The following is a 25,567-nucleotide window of genomic DNA, read 5'->3' on the forward strand; positions in this document are numbered from 1 at the left end:
CAGAACGTGGAGGTATTATGTGTCATAAAGGGTAGTCCACCCTTAGTTTTGTAAAGTAAAGTCGGTTGTAAGAGATCTACCCATGGTCTGCGAACCATGGGATTATATAAAAAGAGCAAAGCGCTAAGTAGTTTAGGAGACATAGAATGGCAGATCATGTAAGAGAGTCATAGCTTTGGAGCAAGAAGTCTAAGTCTTGGGTTGTAGCGTAGGTAAAGGCTCTGCAGCTGAGTGCGCAGAGGCCTAGGGTAGAAGTCCGCAGCTAAGTGCGCGGACCCCTGCAACTGTGTGCGCAGAGTGGACAGAGTCTGTAAACACTTGAAAGATATTAATAAAGAGAGATATTTTGCAATTTCTTTGTCTTTGTTCTATTATTGCATCTTTACATGTTATGTATGAATTTCCTATATTATGCTTATGTGATGCGCGAATGAATGCAAATACGTTGAATAATTGGACGCAATTACGATTATCTGTTTACGCGTAGTTAACTATAATTATTTTATAAGATAAGCAAGTCACTTAGAATGATTGGGGAATTTGTACGGCACACTGCTCTAACAGCGCGAAAGTACCACAACAACAGGTTAGGGCTGTGCGAGGGTCAATCGTACCCTTTCGCAGAGTTATTACACGCTGGAATAGAGGGCTAGTCTCGCAGGCCCTAGAGCGAAGCAACCTGAACGAAGGCAGGGATAGAAGGAATCAAACGACATCACAACCATCTCAGGGTGCGGAAATTTAGTTCCAGCATCCCCCCATACTGCTTCGGGTGAGACTTCGGTCTGCGCTCCACGGGCTAATGTCGAAAGGACCAGTAGTGTAGGGATTTGTTTGGCTAATTAACGTTGAACCTGGGTCAGGCCCCCTCAAGCCAACAAATAGTTCCGTCGCCGGGATTGGAATATGCATAAGAGATATGTGATGCCGTATAACTGGTATCCAACTAAGAAGGAGATCAAAGACTAGTTGGATAAAAGATCCATGAATTCGCAGCACAGGAGAACAGAAACCCGTGACTGACAAAGAAACAGTGGTTGGACAAATACCTGTATACAAAGATCCACGAGATCTTTTTCTGCTCATTCCCTATTGAGCTATACGAGTGGATCGCGACACTAGCAAATAGCCAAGGAAGGTGGAAACTTGACAGTCCTATTGTGTGGACCTCGGAGCTAATACAAAAATTGGAAGCATCAGAAGATAAGATCGTCCGCGCGGTCGATCATTGGCCCGATCGCGTCATAGGGGGATTTGTGACTGAATTCGCGGTCGACACTTCAATCAACTACAGCAACGCGTAACGGCGCTTTTTCAAAGGACCGCAAAGTAAGTACGTAAAATCTTTGAATACCTGGATTAAAATGCTATTATGCGAAAAAACGGGTTATGCAGCTAACTTGATGTTCAGAACTACGCGAAGCGGAAAAACTTAGAGGAATGAAGGAAAAAAGGGTCCGGAGTATAGTCCATTGGTTTCAGCTCCGTGAGGTGATGAGGAAGAAATAGCGAAGGTTTCTCCGCAAAGTGCTATTCAGTTAATAAGATAAGGATTTCTGCTAATACCACCTCCGCCCACACCACCTCCAACTTCACCCGTACCTCCACCACAGTTCAGTATGGCAAATACAGTGAAGTTGCCTTTGTTCAAAAGCTTGGGAAATGAGGACCTGGACCAATTCTGGTTCGTTGTAAGGGTTGTATGGGAAGCTCAAGGTGTTACAGATGATCATATAAAGAAGGCGACATTGGTTAGTGCTCCGCAAGATCGCACGCTAACCTGGTATATTAAGTACTCTAATGATAACCTAAACGCTGGAGTGGCAGACATCTAGGCTGCACTGAATAGAGAATTCAGTAGACCTAAATCTAAGGCGTAGTCAATTATGGGATTCAAAGAAATCATGATGCAACTAGGCGAGACGCCTTGGGAACTAGATCAGAGGTTGAAATGTACAATCCACGAAGCCAACATGAACCTAACAAACGGACAGCATCGCGAGTGGTTTGTTGCTTCGCTCCTGCCACACTTAAGGGCTACGCTGTCGCAACAAAAGATAACCACTCAGGCGAAGGCCTTGGAGATTGCCATGAGACTACATGAAACTCTGATGCAAGATCCAAATCTAGGAGTTCAGCAGATCCATGCGCAGTTGAAGAATTTGTGCCTTGAGATGCAAAGTCTAAAGCAGGACAAGACGGTTCGACCAAAGGTGCGCAAAGAGGTATGGTGCTTGAAATGCAAGAGTCAAGGTCATGACAAAGACCCTTGCCCAGTCTTCACGAACTATATTATAGGAGGAGGACCGCTGACTTTAAGGCCAAAAGCTCAAGCAAGACCTAGTGTGGGGCCTGCATTATGGTGCGCTATCTGTCAAGCAGCCGAAAAACATGCCACGAATAACTGTCACTTGCTACAGAAGTTTGTACAAACGCCGCAACAGTTGTTCTGCAACTTTTGTAGGTTAGTAGGGCATGATAAGCGTACTTGCAGGAGCTATGAATTGATGATGGATAGAACTCCCGCCTATAGGGTTTAGGCCGAAACACGGCCCCTTGACCAAAGCGCAGGGATGGCGCGGACAGGATTTCAAGGGCGCGGACGAGGCCGAGGCGGAGGAGGACCTGGCAGAGGTCGAGGACAATTGATTTAATACAATTGCGTCCATCATGCAAATATTGCATGTTGTTTGATCATGAAACAGAACATTGTCCTACGCTGATAGCTAGGATACGTGACAAAGGGGCGTTACCGCCTCCGCCGACTCAAAACCTGGAGATGATGAGGTATGAGCCGCGCGAAGAGGATCCAAATGTAAATATAGTGCTCAAGAGTGGAATCGCGACAGGAGATGACAAGGGGAAACAGCGAGAAGACAGTACGTGGGTTCGCAAAGATCCGGCGAAGGAGGCTGAGTTCGATTTGGAGTGCGCACGTGAAACCTTCATGGAAGCTAAGCATAGCTTCGCTGAGGCCTCCACCTCGGGAAGCAAGGATAAGCCTGAACAGGAGATGGACCCCTCTATGCACAACTTTCCTAGAGACCTGTATGAAGTTACCGCGCGATAGTAAGGCTGTGAAAGGGTTATAAGAGCTCATCAATAGATGCGTTTGAACCGTGCCGGGTGAATCGCGCGTAGTACAAAAGATTAGCAAGCATAAGACAAGGACAGGATGGGAGATGAAATTGACACGCAGATAAGAGAGTATGAGATGGATCAGGTTATTTTGGACTTGGGGTCAGACGCGAACGTCCTACCGAAGCAGACTTGGGAACGAATGGGGAGACCCGTGCTACAATGGTCTCCGATTCAGCTAAGGATGGCCAATCAGTAGAAGATCATCCCATGGGCAGCTGCAGGGGGTGACCGTGGATATTGAGGGAGCGAGCACGCTGGCTGATTTTGAAGTAATAGAGATAATAGATGACAACAAACCCTATCTTGCGCTCCTAGGAATTGACTGGACCACTGATATGAAATCGCTACGCATAATAGTACATCTAGATCATGCTGAGGGATCGCGCTATACAGAACTAATTCGTGATTATGAGAGTGATGACGATTTGGCCTGTATCTATAAAATAACGGTGCAAGATCAAGATTGGGTGAATCCCACCGCGGATGGACGTATTACATGGGATCGCGAGAGTTCCTGCACTTCGGACTCCGATGAAGAGTTAGAGCGTTGGCAGAACCGGTTACATGAAGTGACTATGCTGAACTGCAACATGATGACCCCATCGCTGCGCTGTGTCCTCAGAGGTAAGAAATCTGCCTACTTATGATGGTCTGAATGAGGTAGACATCTTTTTGGATGCATTTGAAAGGGAGGTACTAGAAAAGCAGTGCTTCTAGGCATTGGACTGGGCACTGCGCGCTATGCCCGCAAGATAGTGGGGTACGCACAAGGGAAGCTTTGATGATTGGCGCGAATGTAGGAAAATGATGAGAACTCGCTTTGGGAAGCCTTGTTGAAAATAGCAACAAAAAATGCTAAAAATAGCACTGCTAAAAATAACAGTTTCATCCAGTATTGAATTTCGCTAAAATGGATGAAAAAGTGAAAGTGCTAAAAATAACATTCTAAAAATAGCATTTCAGATGGATTCCTATTTTAGTTAGTCCCTGGACTAAACATAGGAAGTAAAATTCGAATTTGAACTTAACAGTTGTTTGAAAATAAATTAATTAATTCTCCATGAATTAATTAGTTGAGAAAAATCAAACATGAAGTCTATGTGAGAACATGCAACAATTTCTCCACTGATTGAAGGATTTATCCATCAGTTAAAGAGATAAGGACGAGTTCTATATTGAGTAGTAATTAGTTGGCTCAGTTAACTGAGTCAAGTCCAGTTAGTTTGATTTAGACAGTTTGTTTAAATTAAGTAAGTTCAATTAGTTAATGCATGCTTGCATATCACTGTTGTTCTTCAGATAACTGAATATTCTCTCATGGATAACTCATGCATGTCAGTTCAGACAAAGACCCAGTTGAGTTCAGATGGTGGGACAGTGTACTGTCAGTTGCTAGGATATTTCTGGTGAATATTCCTTGCATGCAGAAAAATTTCTATTCCAAGAGAATTGTGCTTATATTTCTTCTTGTACAGTGAGTGTGATGAAGCCAAATCACACGTGGCTTCACTGAACCCCAGGAAAAATTGTGCAAAGAAATAGGGGCTTGGAGGACAGGACAAAGATATATACTTGTCTATGTAGTCTACGAGCTTCATTATCTTATTGCAGAGAGAGTAGGAAAGCTTTTGAGCTGATTCTTTTTGTAACTTGGAATAGATTTCCACTTGTATGATAATACAGAGTTGGGGTTTTATGCTTTGGCTTTCCCCTGGTTATATCTTTTGTGTTATGTGTGATTGATTTCTTCTTATCAATTATATGTGTTCTTATTGATGTTGCTCAATTCGATTAAGCTTCCGCATCATTGTTTGTAGAAGTAGATCAAGTATTCTGCTTTAGTATATTGCATTATTAGGTGATCTACAAGTGGGAATTTCTACAATCTTAAGATGCGAATGGCAGACAAGTATGATGGGCAGGATGATCCGCGCGTGCATTTAGCCAAATGGACACAAGCTGGCGAAGAGAGCTTGGACCATCCTATCGCGTTCGCAACCCAAAAATTATCCAAAGTAGAGAAAAACTATTCCACAACAGAGCGCGAAGGGCTAGCTATGGTGTATGCGCTCCAGAAGTATAGGCACTACTTGCTAGGAGGCCATTTTAAGATGTATACGGATGACTCCGCGCTGATATTGTTAGGTGTTATTTAACAAAGGCATCTCAAACTATTAGAAAATCAAAGCTTTTCAATGCCCAATAACCTTGTCAGATATATATTATATAGTTTATTCCATCCTTTTCATTACTTCAAGGTTCATGCAAACTGGAACTATTTAACAAAGGCATCCCAAACTATTAGAAAATCAAAGCTTTTCAATGCCCAATAACCTTGTCAGATATATATTATATAGTTTATTCCATCCTTTTCATTACTTTAAGGTTCATGCAAACTGGAACTATTTGCTCATCAAAAGAAACAAGCCACCTTTTCAAATCCAATTTGTTCAGTTGAAACTAAATAGAAACTACCGCTGCTATGTTTTGCATCCTCAGTAGAATTGGACAAAAAAATTATTCCTTTTCCCCAAGTTGTTTTGTACTTTCTGAAAACTAGCACCTTTTACTCCACAAAAAATGTTGCACTGTTTACATCCTGTGAAAGAAATGTACACCCCATGTAACAAGCGCTGACGTGCATTGGCAATCATCTTGGTACAGAAAGACCAAGCTCTGGTGGACACAAGATCAAAACGAGTGCATTAGCATAAATGTAAAATGCCAGAGCAAAGTAAGATTTGAATAAAAATATTAAATGTAATTGAGATTAGCATTCAAAGAACTTTTCCCACACATTTCTAGTGTATGTATGGCATTTTCAGAAACTTGTGAAAGGTATATCCATACATTTCTAGTCTATATGTGGTTTTTTTCAGACTCGTGAAAGAATATCCAGAGTCAGTCAAACTCAGATCATAATTATGAAGAAATGGATGAGAAATACATAGGAGCCAGATAAACAAGAATAACAATTCCATATTTGAAATTAATGTACTTGACTTGTGAAGAGGTTCATCAGGCCAGCATAAAATTCAATTTGTGATGCAAAACAGAACACTTAAATCTTGAGTAGCACTTCTCTATAACAGACTACTTTGTGCCATAGTTGTCACCACCATAGTGAAGCAGATAATTACCCGATGCCAAACATCAAATAGTCAGTGAGTCCAATCCTGTCTCGTTATGATCCATCGTCCCCATCTGGCCATGCATTTTCAAGTTTATACAATACAGTGGAGAAAAATATATAATTCTGACTTTCAAAAAAAATACAATATAATATTTTGACTTCCAATTTGCAATATCATAACTCCAAAACATACCATGGCATCGTAAATAGTATCATATCTCCTTGAAAAAGATTTATAGGATTAGCACGGATGAGAGTTGGATCCTAAGATAACAGGTATGAAGTTTCGTTACACCCATTTCCAGTAGAGTTTCGTATGAATATCCTAATTCACTTGTTTATAATGCATCGCATGTGTATGATTTTGAGTAGAGTTTGGCATGAACGTCTGCACAGTCTCCTTATGAAAGAATGCTAACAACTCAAATCCCCTCGCAGGGAAGGCAATTTTACCATAAATAGTGCATTCTCTCAAAAAGCTAATTTGCATTACGTTTGGTGTTTTGAGACAAAAATGCTTGGGGCAGCCAATGTCTCTGCATTAGGAATTTGGATTATGAAATGAAAGCTAAGTTCATATATTAGGATTGATGTGCCAGAGATCAATCACTTGATACCCACATAAAGTAAAACTGAAATCTAATTGATGAAACAATTTCAATTGGGATCGGTCGAAAGATTACTCTAGCTAAGGAAAGAACAGTAAGCACCAACACCATGCAGTGACCTTGATGACAAGGCTTGCAGGTAACTGTCAGAATTATATAGTTTTGGCAATATCTCAGGAACTCTTTGATAAGTCAGTACTCAACTATGGCCTACATTCCTTTGTTGGACTCTCTTTCCTGGCATTTTGAACTCAACCGTCATCTGAAGTCAGCAACATATAGACAGTCTTGAAAAGGTGCGAATCATCTAAGTAATTATAGCCCAGGCCTGGAGCATGATAGGACTGAACCCAATCATGGGAATATCGAATATTGCCATTCAGTTAAGCTGTGAATGAGTGACAGATAAATCAACAGAGAAATAAGACAAGAAATATTATAATCATCTGTATCACATGAAGTCCAAAAGGATGCATGATTGTTAAGTAGTGTCAAGGACAAATAGCATAAGTGTAATCAGTAATAATTGGCTTGAATTAAGGAGGCTAAAATCAACTCAAATGTTCCTTCAAGTGCTTTAAAAAACAAAGAAAACAACGGATACAATCTGTGCTTAAAATTTAGCAATACAAAATTATTTTTGTACATGAATAAACAAAAACCTCTGGACTTCTGGTCCATAAACATTCAATCACAGTATGACATGTAAAACAGAAAAATAGACATGAATGGACAAATATTATGCAAAACAATATTGAGATATCCTCGTACACTCTTGCTGAAATCTTGTAGGCACAACCATAAGATGTATGAGGCAGTAACTATCATAAGTATGTTGGGCTGTGGTCCGGTAAGTTGGAGATCTTACTGTAATGCCTACCTGGGTTAAAAACCTATTGGGATTGAGACCTGACTTAATGCAGAAGTAGAAGATGAAGCCGGGTGCAAGTGCTGGGGCGATGAACAGAGTAGATCATATCACCGCATCTAAGCTAGCTGTTGTTTCCAGTTGTTAACAATAATATAAAGGGGAGGCAGAGCAATCCCCTGACATTCTAATTAACCAATGCTAGCCAAACACTTTTAACAAGCAAATGACTACAAATATATAGTTCACATCTAACTAAGAAAAGTTGTTCTACAAGCTGGTCGTAGGCCTTGTTAATACTGTCCATTGATAGTGTATAGTTGCATAATTGAAGTATAAGAAAATATTTGTTGTCTTGACCACAGTAACTACTTGAAAATCAAGTAACAACTATTTGAGTTTTATTGGTTAACTACTTGACAGTAATGGAAAATCAGCCACTTGATTTTCAAGGACAGAAATGCCCTTGTGTGCTGTAACAAATTGTGAGACTAAATTCAGTTTACCTGTATGCATTCATAGAGATTTGTTAAGTGCAAGCAACCAGTGGGAAAATCCTACTCACCACATCCAAAGCACCCTGGGGAGTTACTTGAAACATTCAACTTTCAAGGCAAGCATGTTTGGGATCCTTGTAGACTTGAGACAATTGACATGTATTTGTTTCCTAGATTGAGCTCAATTGCACTTTTTCTAGTATTTGCACACAATAAGCCTACTACAGTTGTCTTTTCCGGTTGAAATAGCCCTTTGTAAATGTGCTAGCTTTGAAGGAGGGTGTGAACCTTAGGAAACCATAGAAAAAACGTATTGCCCTTGAAGGAAGGTTTAAACCCTAGGAAACACTAGAAAAAAAGTGCTAGCCTTGAAGGAGGATTTAAACCCTAGGAAACCCTTGAGAATAGATGATCCAAAAACCTTAATTTTGTAGTGTCAAAGAATCTTTAAGTGATGCTAGTAGCCAAAAATATTTAAATTGATCACTAAAATGAGCCTTTGAAGGGTTTAAATCCACACAGGTCGAAATTCTCCACAGAAAGGTCAAGACTGTTCCTAACTTTATGTAATGTCCCCGTCACCATAGGAAGCTTATGACGAGTCCGCTAGCCTAGAGTAGTTCCCGTAGGCTAAAGTGGGGAAATAGTTAGTAAGGGGACTTAAATTCGCCTAAGAAGACTTTATTAAAGAAGGGAAAAGGATGATATTTCCTAGGCAAGTGGGATGTCACTCTAACTATATAAAGTGAAGTATCATAAAGTGATTTTATAAAAGTGAACTTAATAAAAAGAAAAAGAAAAAGAAAAAATAAAGAGAGAAAAAGGGAAGGCGAAGAGAAAAAGACAAAAGGGAAGGTGAAGATGAAAAGACAATCGCAAACTCATTAAATAAGGGAATTGAGGAGACTCTCTGCATTCGTGCATTGTGTGAGTTTGAAGAGAGAGCTCTTGGAGAGAGTGGGAAGAGGAAGCTGAGGGATTTGGAGCCCTAGCTGCCATAGCAGACTTCGGTGTTGCAACAAGACCCCCTAGTCTGGATATGAGAGTGAAGTCATTCAGATTTCACCATTGAGCTTCAATGGAGAACGAGATTTTTGAGAAATGTTGAGGTACTCAAGTTTTGTCAATCGTTTTTATATCCTTATACAGTATTTCCCATTTCTTTTGACAGGCTGGAGAATTTTATGGAGAATGGAGCACCAAAGGCAAATATGAGCCAATAGAGAGACTGAGTACAGGAGCAGTAATTTCTCCAGCTTCCTGGGGCCCACGAATTATCTGAAGGAGCCTGCATATTTTATTGTGGGGACCAGCCTACATATGTCCCACGGAGTAAAAGCGGAGAGCCTCACGTGACTGGATTTTCAAGGAAGTTATGGCAACGAGTTTTTATAGATCAGTGGCATGATTTTTACCCTCTTAGTGAGCTGAGTTATTTCAATTTTATTATTGGGCAGCGTCCATAGCAAGCATGAGTTTTCTGGAAGAGACGGGTTCAAACTTTCCTTGCATTTGCTGTTGAACGTGCTACCAATTTTCTGGGTCGAATCTCTACATCAAAGGGATGGATATATCTCTCTTGGAAGGCCAGAGACACTACCTGTGCGTATGTATCAAATTAATTATATGTTTGGGTGCATGCTGGAGTCATCATGGACTGCGTGGGGGCTGAAGAGTTTTTCCCATGCATACATCTCTTTCTCTGAGCAACGTGAAGGTCATATTTCAGTGGAAGGCCATCCTGGGTAACCCCATTTATCACCAGTAGCTGATTGGACGTATGCTTAAATCTGGAGCCTTAACTGTCTGTGTTTTACTTGGGCATTACATTCCAGAATTTCCAAATTGGAGTATCTCTTATCTCCACTGGCAGCCATTGTACCCAGGTTCTACATTATTCTTCCTGTTGTGAATTATTTCCTGTATAAGAAATAAATGATGTATGCTGTTCAGACTCATTATTACACAGATCTCTCAGTGATCTTTCCAAATTTCTGATGTTTAGAATTGAACAACAGTTGCTAGTTACAGTAGTTATTTCCATACACGTGTATCACTGTGCATTGCAATTAGCTCCAATAAATATACTTATTTACTGCAGCAGAATTACATCAAGTTGTTAAGGGACTACATTGAATGAAAATAAAGAAAATTCGGAATTTTATGGGTCATTTTGGGAAAAAAAAATAGTGGGATTTTACACTTTAGGCTGAATTATGCCGAATTATGTTGCTCCTCAGGCTGAGACTTAGACCGAAATTCTGTCTCTTATCAAGGCCAACATATGTCCTTCAAAGGGGCTGGATCTGAGCTACAAATGAGGTTGAAGTCTGCTCCAAAGATAGCCAATTTTATTCAAGAAAACTGATCAAATAATTCACCAAAAAGTAAAACCATCACCCAAAGACAGAAGCCAAAACCCAAAATTTTTGCTTCTTCAACTCGTCTTAAGGTTCATGAGATATGAACCTGTCTATTATTTCCTCAGACCCAAATTACTTCTCCTTGATTCTTGGTCGAGTTGATGGTCGAATGAGGAAGAGGTGTCCCTTATTTATACTGCTCAAGATGTTCCAAACAGGACCAACTTCTACTGGACAGTGCCAACTTGGACAGGGAGTGACATGACTGGTCTTTTGACTTTAGAAAATCAATTTATCCTCAATGGAGAGGAGTTAAGAGGCACAATAGCTCGTTGGAAAGGGCTTAAAGAGATCCTTAAGCCTATCCTTAATAACATTTTACCATTTCCTTCATTTCTTTCCTGCTCAATTTTGTCCCAAGGCAGCTTACATGTGGATGCATCATGTCCATCTCTATTGCATCATATGCAATGAAGATCAAGCCTTTCTCCTTGGAAATGTCTGCCTAAAATTCTTCCTTCCTCTTCCTCTTCGGCTACCTCTTCCTCTAGAATAATCTTGTGCAGGATTCTTCTCTTTTTGTGCAAGGCACACAGCTTCTTCAGTAGACTGAGGAGTTGTCTTCTTCCCAAAAGCCTTCTCTTTCAGCAAACTTCTTCTCAAGGGAGTCAAAGGTAATCTCCTTAATGTTGTCACTTGCTTGCAATGACTCAAAATAATGTGAATAGGTCGGATATAGTGCCTTGACATAAGCTATGAGAGGAATATCTATTTCTACACCAGTGGATTTTATGTCATGTATAATGGATCTTACTTCTGATGTTAAGGCAAGAGGGTCATCATTTTTCAACTCAAGACTGAACAACTTGATCATCAATTGAACAACTTCAAGTTCAAAGTGTGAGTCATACAATTCCTTCAACTTCTTTAAGGCTTCAAAAGCATTTGAAAATGGAGAAATATGGTGACTCACCTCTTCATTTACTAACGTTGCAATCAAGGCATAGGCCTTGTTGTTCTTATTTTCCCAAATGGCAAGCTCCTTGTCTGAAGTGGGCTTTTCAAGTGCATTGTCTCCTTCTTCACAAACCCCTTTCCATAACTCATTAAAAATCAAAGTGTCTTTTATCTTCTTTTCCAAAGAGAACTACACCTACAATGGAGATGAGCAAATGCATCATATAGTCTAATCTGGCCTCAAAATTACAATGGTTGCAACAAAAGGTTGATATATTTGCAATAAAGTTGACCGGTTATGTCTTCAAGAATTCATCAATTAAAAAATGCACTCTCTCAATATATACCATCCATATGTGCAACATGTTTAAATCAATGTATATACCATGGCTTTCAAAAAATACATTCAATGCACCATGTTTATGTGTCTCACCGCACCATATACCATGTAATATATAACAGACCAACACATATTCATAATTCATATCATGGCTAAAAAAACTTCAATGAACACCAGCAAGGTCCGCAAACCATTTGTATACCATAGTCAAGTCTTCAATTCAAGGCAGGGATAATTGCACCATAAGAAATCCATACGCAACTTGCATACCAGTCACAGGAGTAATGCACAACTAAACAACCACAGAGAAGGTTTAACACAGCTCAATGTCACCAATCCCACGCAAATATCAGGATTTCCACAGGCGGTTATCCAACAAGTCGGACTAGTCAACAACATTTCATGGCATATGTGATTTATATATACTTCAATTCCCAATGCATCAACACAAAGTTTCAATTAACACAACAACCAGCATAGAAAAAAAACTTTGCATAGCATTCACCATTAATGAAACAACCATTGCATGAGTTACTAGCGCACATATCACGAATGTACAACACAATGTTCAATTCACAGTCAGTCGCAACACACCATAGACTGCTCACAACAATACGCACCATATGCTATCACCAATCAAACTGTTGCAACTGTCTTGAACGCACCATACCAACCTCATGGCCAGAATACGAACCAAACCACCGTGTTGAACTATTTCTCAGACAACACAGCATATAATACCCTTTCAATGCAGCAACATTCCATGCACATAGCACCACCGCATTCCAACAGCCTTAAGTTCAACTTTCAATGCACAATACAGCACTCAAGTCAACCATCTCGCCATTGATGTTGCTTCCTTCAATAGGATCAATGCAGAGGGCAAAGGAACATGGAATATGGCAGAGAATTGCAAGAGTTACATGCAGAAAGAGACTAATTTGGGAGTTGGCTCTGATACCATGTCAGGTCAGGAGTAACTCCGAATGAAATTGTTGCATTTGCATTAAGATAGAATATGACTATATACAAGGAGAGGGAGACTATTGGGTTTCATCTCCCAATGTCTCTTCGTCTTCCAACTTCTCTTATTTAGTTATTTACAATATTTACACAAGATTCCTAATCCCAAAGATTAGGTGTTCAACAATCTTGTATCAACGAAGATGACAGCTCGAAGAATTCTGAAAGATGTGAATAGTTTACAACATAAAGAAACAGATGACACGCCTTGTCTACAATAAGCTTTGAGGACATATTTTTGGAGAGGAAGGCAACATTATGAATATAACTTATATAAAAATAATGTACATATAGTAATGATTAATTAGTGAATATTAATTAATAATTAGTACTGAAGAGGCATGTCTAATGGGACATGACCTTCCATGAAGAGGCACCTGCCTAGGTATATAAGCAGGCCTCATTTGTAACGATCAGACATATTTGTACATTCAACAATTCTTATATAATATATATTATTTATCCTACAATGGGTACTTACATATACCAGGTATTCTGAGTATTTCGTTGGGTATACGAACTTTGTTCATTACATTAACTGCCCAGAAGTGTGTCGCAAAGATAGACCTTCATGCTCAGAAATTGATGCCCTAAAAGGCTGTCGCAGAGATCAACAAGACCACAAATTTTGTAGCAATTTAGGTCACTGTTTTGCTTCAGAATTGCATACAGATTTGCACTTCAAATTAGGCCACAAGATACTCATAGATTTGCCCTTAAGGAGCGTTAAATGACTGCTTCAGGACTGCAGCTAGGTTGACCTTTCATTCCCTGCAATGAAACCCCAACGAATCCCTGAAATCATAATGCAATAATCTCACGACCCATCACTGCTTCTCAAAGTGTATGGATTGGAGCATCATATTAGTCCTTGGTCCTCTTTAAAGCAGTCCTTGTACCAAACAACACCCTTCGCTGGCCCATAGCAGAGAACCGCAGAGAAAAGGGCACACAGCCCAGCAAAACCCTTATCCCAGAGAAACCACAACCCAAAAACATAAACCAAAAAACTCCTTCCAAATAAGCCTCCCGTTTGATCTTCAATGACACCTCAAGCCCGAAGATTTCAAAATAATATCAGCTAATTGATGAGCATTGAATTGATACATTAGAAGTGAAATGGGATGCCCTTGTATAGTTTTTGGATGGACATCTGGGAGGGTAGCCGACTTGATCCTCAAGGAGGGAAAACATTTAATTTTGAAATTCAAAACTTCCCTCTCATATTTTTGGACCACAAACAAATTCGAGTTTTATTCAAGATTTTGGACCATGAAGACTCTGATCCTTTATTATTAAATTTAATCCTATAGAATTATTCTCCTTTTACATAATTAAGTGTGTCATAGACTAGCCAACATAATGTTGCCACATAATCACCCTTTGGGGCTATTGACCATGAGATGGGGGCTCACACTTTGACTGGGCACATATCTTAAACCGTAAGGACCCACAAAGCACTCCACATATCAATAGAATCAGCATGATGAGGAGAATCCAATGGCGAGGGTCTCCAAGGCAAATTCAGTGATCTGCATCTTCAAAATCTTCAACAATTGTGGGGTGTTTTTATTTTCCAAGGGATCCAAACCCTAGAGCTAGGGTTTCATCAATGTATCATCTCATCCATGCATGAAAGACATCAATGACGATATCTTACACCCGCTTTGACATCCTACACCAGCTTTGACATCAATGAAAACATACTCAATCTCCCCCTTTGTCATTGATGTCAACACACCTAGCAAAACAAGGCATGTTGCATTGAGCTTTTTCACTTCTCTCTTCTTTGTTTCTTTCAAGTTCCTCTCCCCCTTTGCCATCTACTGCTGCTGAAGCAAAAATCACAATTCAATGGATTCTAATTGCTCCAGAACAGCTGTCTGCATCAAGATTAGAACTTGCTGAGCTATCTGTAAATGCCGATCCACTACAATTCTTTGAACTTTGTGAAACTTGCCTCTGCTACAATCTTCAACTACTCTTCACAAAATGTTAGTATTTCAGATCTGTGTCAAGGTGATTCACTGTTACACATTACAACCATACTGTTGCAAAAAGATATGATGATGAAGCCCTTACAGAACAAACCAAACTCTTATGTCCTTTATCTTGTTTACAGGAAAAGAATGCTCAGGATTTGTGCTATTGCAAAGTCCAGAACAAGGAGCAATACGATCATCCAATACTTCCTATACCAACTTTTTGTAAGCCTGGATTTTACACATAATTTATATGACAATAACTTTTTGAACTGAGGCTGGTTGCATACCCTTCAGAACTGTAGTAGTCACAGCTACTGGGAATCCTTAGCAAATGGCCTTAGATTACAATTATGCGTCTACTTCAGATATACCAATGCAGGAGCGAGAGAAAGAGACCGCAAACATGATTTATAGGCAACTTTTAAAGATTTCTGACCTCTTGCAAATCAAGAATGCAGGTCTGTCTAGCACTAGTAATATCAGGGCATTTTCAAAAAAGATGTAGGCCATTCAATCTTCAGTTTTGTCTTGATCAAATATGGAATACTAACTTCTCAATAAATGAGGATCACCAAAATCCCAGCTTATGTTTCCAAGCGTGCCACAGAGTTGACGTCTAATGTAGTTGAATATAGTTTCAGTACCCTTGAGAATACTTACCGAAAGATGCTTGACTCGTCCTCCAATTCACTCAATGATCAGTGTCTTGATTTGAAATCTTTTTAAACCTTAAAGCCTGCTATAGTAATTTGTATACAGCACTATAATAAGGCCACAATATTCAGGGCTGAAATCAGATCTAAACTTGCTTCAACTTCCAAAATTTTGCTGAGATGACAATAAGTGAAAGAACCAAACAACAGATCACAGAGCCTAGTATCTTCCACAATCATCAAACTGTCAAACTTCAGGTCTGTGATGTTTTAGGATTCTGAAAATAGTCCAAATATAGTGCCAAATCGGCCTCCGTTTTTGAGGGCTGAGTGTACTGTTGCAAGGGAAAAGAAGCTTCAGACTTTAAGGCTCAGATCCTTCACAGAATTGCTCAGGTCTGAGACTGCATGAGCCAAGTGGCAAGGATTCCAAACAGAGATCTGTTTCCAAGGTCAAAGTCTGAATTTGTTTCAAGATCAAGGTTGGTTCACTGAGATTTGTAGTCATCCAAGGGATTTTTTTTTTTTGTTAGAATGCCTAAAAAACTTCAAAATCTTGATAAAGCACCCTCAGTGCTCAAAAATATTCAAGAAACATTCCCAAAAACAGTGATGAGTGACATTATCAAGCCATAGCAACCAAAAAGTCTTTCATGCCTCCTAAAGTTATGGCTGCCCCTGTCTCTATGTCACCAATCTTTCTTTGACTAGTTATCTCCCCGTAACAATGTGCTTTCCTACTGCATCATCTCTTCCATTTCACATGCTCCCCCTAACAATACGCTCTCCTGTTGCATCATGTCTTCCAATTGTACAAGAATTCATTGTGAAACCTCTTTTCTCTGCCAAACCCTGATGGTCTTGTCTTCTTGCCTAGTTAATGTCTGTCCTTCCTGGTTCTGTGAGGTCCACTTGAAGTTGCTTCTACAATATCATGCAAAATGTCCAAAATTATGAGATAGGTAGCACTCTACTTCTGGTCTGAACACCTGAGCAAAGGTGTTGTAACTTCTGCTGTCATAGGCATATGGGGCTCTCTCTTGTATTCCAGTAAATCTGTCAGGCCAAGCAGTAACTCCTCAACCAAAAATTGATTCGTGTTTATTCCTTCAGGTAGGTCTTCACTAAATACATGAGGGAGAGACTGTTCAGTTCATCTCCCGATGACTGTTCATATTACTTATTTATCTATTTACATTATATTCGCCCAATCATGAGGATTAGGTGTCAACATTCCCCCCCTTAATTTGAAGGGATGTTGGTGAGTCCAAGCATCATTCTGAATCATTCAAGTTTTTCTCTTCCAAGCGCTTTGGTGAAGATGTCTGCAATTTGCTCATTAGTGGAATAATGACGGAGATGGATTGTTTTGGCCTCAACATGATGTCGAATCAGATGATATTTAGTATTGATGTGCTTTGTTCGATCATGGAACTTTGGGTTCTTGGCCAACTTTATTGCAGAGGTATTGTCAATCATGAGTGGAGTTGATTGTAATTGTTTTACCTACAAATCTTCAAGAATTTTCCTGAGCCACACAATTTCTTTTGTTGCTTCAGCTGCTGCCACGTATTCTGCTTCTGTTGTGGAATCTGTTGGAACTGATTGTTTGCGTGATCTCCAGGAGACAGCTCCTAATCCAAGACTCGTAGCATATCCTAAAGTAGATACCCCAGTTTCTTTGTCTCCATCGAAGTCTGAATCAGAGTATCCAATTAGGCTGAAGTCGTCCACCTGTGTATATTTGATTCCAAAGTCTTGAGTTCCCTTCAAGTACCTTAGAACTCTTTTTGCAGCAGACCAATGTCCCTCACAAGGCTTTTGCATAAACCTGGAGAGGATTCCAACAGCAAACGAAATGTCTGGTCTGGTAGTTGTTAGGTAGTTGAGACTTCCTACAAGCTGTCTATACTTTGTTGCATCCTCAAATTCTTTTCCTTCAATAGATGTGAGCTTTAAGTTTTGTTCCATTGGAGTAGTAAGAGAATTGCATTCTATCATGCCTTGTTCAACAGATCTCCAATGTATTTATTTTGAGAAAGAAATATGGACTTCGAATGTTGGGTTACTTCAATGCCAAGATAGTAATGAACATAGCCCAAATCAATCATTTCAAAACTTTTCCCCAATTCCTTCTTTATGGATGCAATGTAGCTTTCATCAAAAGATCATCTACATATACCACAAGATATACAACTGTTTTGCCAACTTTCTTGACAAATAAAGTTGCATCATCAAGATCATAATGTTTGAAATTGAGTTTCAAAAGATGCTCAGTTAGATTTTCATACCAGGCTCACAGTGCTTGTTTGAGGCCATACAAGGACTTCACCAGTTTGCATATTTTATGTTCATGTCCTTTCACAGCAAATCCTTCAGGCTAGGACATAAAAACATTCTCTTTTAGATCTCCATTCAAGAAATCAGTTTTTACATCCATTTGATGGACTTTCCAACCGTTCTGAGCTGCTAGGGCAAAGAGTGTCCGGATGGTAGCCCATTTTGTTGTGGGGGCAAAAGTCTCCTAATAATCGACCCCTTCCTTCTCTGCAAAACCTTTTGCCACAAGCCTAGCATTGTGCTTGTCAAGTGAGCCATCAGCTTTATACTTGTTCTTGTAGACCCACTTGCAGCCAATTGGTTTGGTTCCTAATGGAGGATCAACCAGCTTCCAAGTGTCGTTCTTTATGAGGGCATCATACTCCTTTTGCATCGCTTCTTTCCATTCATCATGAGAAGCAGCTTCTTTGAAGGAAGTTGGTTCAAAATCTGTAGACAAGTTCAATTCACAATCATAAGAAACGTCCATATCAACAAGTGAATTAGAGTCATCTACATCACCTCCATTTTGCCAGTTTGAATTTCTAGTTCCTGTCTTTCCAACTTCATTAGGATGAACACTTTCAAGTGTCTTTGTCAGCCACTTTGGGGGACCTTTCTCAGATGGTCCAGGTTGCTCCGTTGATTGAGTTAGGACTGAATCAAGATTGAGTCTCCCAATTCTATCAATTACATCACTTAAAGCATCATCCATTGTTGGAGTTTCATTCGGGGGAGAGTGTTCTTCAGAAGAAGATTCCACATGTTGATCTAGCATAGGAATCCCCCCTTCAAGATGTGGAATCTGATTATCAAATTCCTGAAATGATTTTGCTTTTGCGAATCTATCCAAGCGATCAAGTTGCTGCTCAACAACATTGTCAGTTTTGGATGATTCAAGAAAAATTACATCTCTAGATACAACAAACTTTTTATTTACTTCATCATAGAGACAGTATGCTTTGGAGGTGTTTGAATACCCCAGGAAGATACACTTACGACTTCTAGCACCAAGTTTGTTTCTATGTACCTTTGGTATCAAGGCATAACAAGTGGAACCAAAGACCCTGAGATGCTTTATCGAAGGAACATGTCCATACCACATTTCATAAGGAGTCTTGTTTCTAATAGCATTAGATGGACATCTATTCTTTATATATGCAGCACATAGAACAACATCAGCCCAAAACATTATCTTTACATTTTTGAAGAAGAGCATGGATCGTACCATATTTAAGATTGTCCTATTCATTCTTTCAGCTACACCATTCTGTTAGGGATTATAAGGCACAGTTGTTTGACGTTTGATCCCATGTTGCCGAAGATAGTTTTCAAATTCATTTGATGTGTACTCTTTTCCATTATCAGTGCGAATAGACCCAATATGAGATTGTGCGTCATTTTCAATCCATTTATGAAAATTCTTGAATGTTTGAAAAGCATCAGATTTGTTCTTCAATAAATAAACCCAACACATTCTGGTGGAGTCATCAATAAATGTCATCATATATTTATTTCCATTTGCAGAAGGAACAGGCATTGGACCACATAAATCTGAATGAATGAGTTCAAGTTTTCTAAGTGCTCTTGAATGTGAATCATGAAAACACTGTTTGCTGTGCTTTCCTAGGATGCAAGCATCACATTGCTTAAGTTTCCTAGGAATTGTAGGCAAACCAGCAACTCCATTTTTCTTCAACAAGCGAAGACTGTCATAGTTCAAATGTCCAAATCTAGCATGCCATAATAAACTTGATGGAAGTGTACCTTCTTCATGATGAGAATTACATGAGAAATGTTGTGCACGAGCAGAGGTTCCTTACAGCTTGAGAAGCCTTTCTTCTTCTATTCCCCTCAAGACAAGTGAGTGCTCAGATGCTTTTGTTACCTCAAGTTTGCCATCAAACATATGAATGGAGTGACCTTGCTGGTGGATGTGGACCAAGGACAACAAGTTTCTCTTGAGCTGTTGGAGATATAGAACATGATGCAAAAGAAAGTCTGGAAGACCAGGCAGTTTAAGCCTGATTGTGCCAAGCCCTGATGGCTTGATTTTTGATTGGTTTGCAAAGTATACTGCGCCATCAACATTGTCAGTAAATTCTTCAAAAAAATCTTTTTTATGAGTCATGTGGCAGGTTGTTCTTGAATCAAGCAACCAATCATTTTTCCAAGAAGCAAGTGAAGCATTAAATAAATCTTCATTTACTCCAATATTACATTGTGCCACAACATAGTGAGCCGATTCAGGTGCTTTACCTTTGTCTGTATCATCAATTTTACCTTTCTGTTGGTTTCTTTTCTGCTCAATTTTGTCCCATGGTAGCTTGCATGTAGAGGCATCATGTGATCCATTTCTTTTGCAGCAAATGCAGTGCAAATCTGCCTTTTCTCCTTGAGAATGTCTACCCCCCTGCCTCTGAAATATCTTCCTCTTCCTCTTCGACCACCTCTTCCTCTTGAAGAATCTTGAGTAGGATGCTTTTCTTTGTGAGAAAGGCACACAGCCTCTTCAAAAGATTCAGGGGCTATCTTCTTTCCAAAAGCTTTCTCTCTTTCAGCAAACTTTTTCACAAGAGAGTCAAAGGTGATATCTTTGAGATTTCCATTTGCTTGCAATGACTCAAGATAATTGGAGTAAGTAGGATAAAGTGCCTTGAGAAAAGCGATAAGAGGAATATCCAATTCAACCTTAGTGCATTTGATATCATGCATTATAGACTTTACTTCATATGCAAGAGCAAGAGGATCATTATTTTGCAGTTCAAGAGTGAAGAGTTTAATCATGAGTTGAACAACTTCAAGTGCTAAATGTGAGTCATAGAGTTCTTTCAGCTTTTGTAAGGCTTCAAAGGCAGTTGAATATGACGAAATACGGCGACTCACCTCTTCATTTACAGATGCTGCGATTAATGCATAAGCTTTGTTGTTCTTGTTTCCCAAATGACAAGCTCTTTGTCTGAGGTAGGTTGTACTGGTTCATTGTCTCCGTCTCCGACACACACTCCTTTCCACAGCTAATTGAAAATGAGGGTGTGTTTTATCATTCATGACCATTCAGGATAGTTCTCCTTGCCAGTGAGAACTATTCCCACCATGGATATGATTGAATGCATTCTGTAAAAAAAAAACTTCTGCTGATAGAAAAATACTTCTGCCAATATACAGTAAAATTGTACTTCTGGTGGTAATTTTTACATTTCAAAAGGGCATTCTCTCCATGTATTGTCTTTGTCTTTAATGAAAATATAAAACATAGATCAGCTAGGCATTCTCAAAAGATTTCAAATCTCTTCCTCATATACCAATATGGACGCCAATACCTCACGCTACACCTTTATGCAACATATTTCCCTCACCTCATTGTTTATGCGAGAACTAAATGAAAGGCTCCAACATATATCTTCCATATACCCCAATGGTAATTTTATATAATGTAATATATGCCCATTAAAAGCTCAACGAATTCATGTGCCTTTATGGTATATGGAAAAGCATCACATATATGGAAAAGCATCACATACCATGTCAGTAACTTCAACGTGTATGCCAAAACTTCCGCATCAACCCTTTCACGTGCAGAAGCTTTGATTCTCACACGTAGGTTATCAAGCTATGAAGCACGCAGGTGTGCTTTGATTCTCGCATGCAAATGAAGCACGCTATCACGCAATGAAGCATGCAGGTGTGCTTTGATTCTCGCATGCAGGTTATCAAGCACGCAGGATTACAGTTCCATCTTAAGTAGTTCCCTTGTACACAGCGCCAAATCTTCCCTCACCACGCTTGTTCTTACCATGAAAATTTTCTGTTGCAGCTACCAATGTTTTCATTTCAAACACTGTGAAAACATTGGACAGGCTAGGAATCGGTTGCGGATCTTCTCCAACTCGTGAGTCTTCGCAGGCAAAAAGAAATGATAGCAGGTCACTGCGTGGAGCAGCGTTCAGGCTACTGCGTGGAGCAGCGTTCAGGTCACTACGTGGAGCAGAGTTCAGGCTACTGCGTGGAGCAGCGTTCAGTATGCAACGTTTATGGACAGCGCTTTGTATGCAGTGCTTTGTATGCAGCGTATTATGGAGCAACGTATGGACAGCGCTTTGTATGCAGCGTATTATGGAGCATCGTATGGACACCAACGTTTATGGACAGTGTTTTGTATGGACAACGCTTTTGAATGGAGAGCAGAGGAGCAGAATAGGGAGTTACAAAGGGCATAAAAGCTAAAAAAATGGAGCTGGCTCTGATACCATGTCAGGCCAGGCAGTAACTCCTCAACCAAAAATTGATTCGTGTTTATTCCTTCAGGTAGGTCTTCATTAAATACATGAGGGAGAGACTGTTTAGTTCATCTCCCGATGACAGTTCATATTACTTATTTATCTATTTACATTATATTCACCCAATCATGAGGATTAGGTGTCAACAAAATCTGCCTCTAGGGTTTTAATAAAACCCTCTATCATTACTCCTGTTATATTCCCTACAATCTCCAGCTCTATGTCCATAGTTAGAACATGCATAGCAATAACCATGAAATGTGCCTGCATACCTGGGTGTATAGGGTGATGATCTCCTAAAGGTGTCTCGCCGCTGAGAATATCTAGGTCTTTGCTGCTCTCCACCTTTGAATGCTCTTCTATGATTTGGCATCTTCAATGCATCAACTTGATTTCTTGAGGCATTGGTCTTCCAACTTTCAGTGTTGGTTGACTTGTGCAAAACTTTGACTTTGGGCTTCTCTTCATCTTTGGCATGAGGTTTCCTTTCATGAGGCTTATTTTCTTCTTTGACATGTGGCTTCTCTTCATCTTTGGCATGAGGCTTCTCTTCATGAGGCTTTTCATCTTCGTCATGTGACTTCTCTTCATCTTTGGAATCTTCATCCTTGCAGCATGAGGACTCACCAACATATCCAAGACCTATCTTGATAAGTGGTGATCTTTGGCAATTGAGAATGTCATCCAAGACCTGTGAGCTCCTCAATCTTTGATTCATCTTGTCCACTTCTGCTCTCAAGGTGATGATTTCTTGTTCATGTTTCATGCAATCCTCTTCCTTTTGCTTCATTTGACTTCTTACGACTTCCTCAATCATTTTGGATTCTTCAAGTTCTCTCTTAAAGGAGATGATTTGTTTGCCAAGTTCTTTATCATGTTTGTTCCATTTATTTGGCCTTTCCTTTTCCTTGAGTTGGCTTGTCAAGGTGCTTTCCCTATTGTTTGCCTCTTGCAACATGCTTTTGAGATGATCCACTTCCTTCTTTGCTTCATCAAGTTCACAATCCTTTTCTGGCATTTGTTGGTTATCAATTTGATTTTGAAGAACACTAATGTTAACTATAGTTAATCTATAATTATCGTATATCTTTGAATTCTCGGTCTCTAGTTTTTCATTTTTTAAATGAAGACTACTATACAGACCTTTGAGCCTGTTTCTATCCCATTCCAATTGATCGATTTTGCCTTTGAGGGAATTAACAACTTCTTTGGGATCAGCAGCCATCTTATGTTCAACTGCAGGCTCCACCAATCAACTTTGAATGCTATGGATCTGCCTTCAAGCAGTTAAGCTTCCAAAGAAAGACCTGCTCTGATACCAATTGTTGGAAATACTGAGAGGGGGGTGAATCAATATTTCCCATACTTTTACACAATTGGTTAGTTTATTCTTTTAAATATCCAGAGCCTCAAACAAATATGAAACTAGATCACATCACATAGAATCGGTACACAAGTGATTTCACTCAACAAGCTTCGTTATATATGGTTTACATACAAAGTTACCAGATGAACTAGAAGGAAGTACAAAACTCCCCAAGGGTTTTACCAGCAAGGATGGAAGCAAATGCTCCTTGAATGAATTTGGGCTCTCGTACCAAGGACAATGACCCAACTACAATCTACTCTATATCTGATACTGTCAAAAGTCGTTGCCTCTACTACACTCCTACCACTGTTCACTGCCACTTCTGCTGCCACTGTTGCTACTGTTCACTGTTATCACTCAACACTTTGCTGCACATTAACTCCGTCATTCACCCTCAGAATATTTTGCTCAAGGAAAGCACACGTAACATTGTCATACATCACATAAGTCATATATCACTGTTAGGGTTACTGCCATACTGTTATAAGTCATATGTCATAGATTTACTATCATATGTCTTAGTCTTGAAGATAGAAGACCACTGTCATACATCACTCAAACAGAAATAGAAGATCATAGGTTTACATTGTTGTCAAGCCAAACATCACTGTCAAGAGAACTTTGCCAATCATCACTAAAGTTAATCACTGCTCAAACTCTGACTGCTTGTACAAATGCCACAGCCTAACCTTAGCACTCATTGTTCAACTAGCTGCAACAACAATCTCCATCTCAATATTCAACTATACTCACACTATCATCATTAAATAGATAACATCATGTACAAAACTCAAGTCATGACATTATATGGCATTGAGTGCATCAATCATAGTGTATATTACTACTGCAAAGTGTTGTGACTCGTGCAAATGAAACTGCAGATCATGAAACAAACGCTAATACACATTCCAAGGGAAAGGTCTGCAAAGTTGAAAGCCTAACTGTCACAAATGATAATGAGACTCTGCTACTGCACCCAAAATCTTACTCCAGACTTCTTAAATTGCCAAATACTACTTTTACAGTATACTTCTTATATATTGACAACGAGAAAGCCTTACAACTGATCAATTATACTAATGATATTCAGTGAGACTTCAACAATGAAACTTTTATTGTTGTTTAACCAAAATTCCTCAAGTGACTTGTAATTTAAATATGGATTCATGTACCTTTGATGTCTCTAATAAACGAGTATCAGACCTTTAATAAGTTGTAGAAGTGTACCTGAAGATGTTGGTTCTTTTGTCTTTGTGCCTACTACAGCTCGCTTTGTCTAATGCTCTCGAAGCTGATGTTACAACATACCCTTGTACCTCTAAACCTTAGCTAGTGGGGTTATCATTCAAGTGCTTCATATTTATGTCATGCATCAGGATTTCTTTGAGAAAATTCAAGCCAGCAACCCTGCCAATGCCAACAACCTTGAGATTTGTGCATGCACAATAATAGATGACACAAGAGACTTCTTTTCACACTAGCGCAGCCTTATTCTTCAGATCTGGTTAGTATTGGAAGAATTAACTGAGATGACTAAGTGTTGTCCAAATATGAAGGCTGAGACATTATGCTAGAGGGCAAAGTACTCATAGGAACGCCCAAACGTATCATAAACAACAAAATCACAAAAACTTCAAGCATTCGTCCAATGCAAAAATAAGAGACATACCACTGCAACTTGCTTCAGTATATCCACTAGGCAGAAATTGTTGAGAAATTTAGGGGGCAGCAACATAGGATGATTTCTCTTACTTTGGTAATTGTTTGTGGTGTACTTTTAATTTTCTTAATTAGCTTCTTCTTTCACTCAATTATTATTAGTATTCTCTTCATCAAACAACGACCAAACCATAAAGAGCAATAAGACAAAGGACACAAGATATAGGTGATCAGCCAGAGCCAAAACCTCTCCAACTTGAGAGGTAAACCCACCAGAATTCTTTCTCTTTTTATAGAACTTCAATTGACAAATTCCGAGACCTTTGACCCTTGACCAAGACCCTCCAAGACCAAGTCACACCTTGCTTCTAG

At 39.5% G+C, this 25,567-nt stretch overlaps 1 protein-coding gene across 8 annotated transcripts in view; it reads right to left on the reverse strand.

The window, feature by feature from the left end:
- Positions 1 to 5,484: 5,484 nt before the first annotated feature.
- LOC149257076 (protein NUCLEAR FUSION DEFECTIVE 6, mitochondrial-like) overlaps positions 5,485 to 25,567 on the reverse strand; it is a 52,884-nt gene continuing 32,801 nt past the window's right edge. For 2 of the 8 annotated variants that reach the window (XM_089413567.1, XM_089413571.1), the window contains exons 3-4: positions 11,584 to 11,763; positions 5,485 to 5,817 (exon numbers count right to left, since the gene is read on the reverse strand). In XM_089413567.1, coding sequence (XP_089269693.1) covers positions 11,717 to 11,763 — 47 coding nt within the window. In that variant the 3' untranslated portion in view covers positions 5,485 to 5,817; positions 11,584 to 11,716. Of the gene's footprint in view, positions 5,818 to 6,281; positions 6,346 to 11,583; positions 11,764 to 24,763; positions 24,944 to 25,567 lie in introns of all 8 variants that reach the window. The other 6 variants (XM_089413573.1, XM_089413570.1, XM_089413572.1 and 3 more) reach the window with 4 other exon arrangements.

The sequence above is a fragment of the Pinus tabuliformis genome, chromosome 6, assembly GCF_031772625.1.
Source record: "Pinus tabuliformis cultivar Carrire ecotype Pingquan chromosome 6, CPIR1, whole genome shotgun sequence".
Lineage (NCBI taxonomy): Eukaryota > Viridiplantae > Streptophyta > Pinopsida > Pinales > Pinaceae > Pinus > Pinus tabuliformis.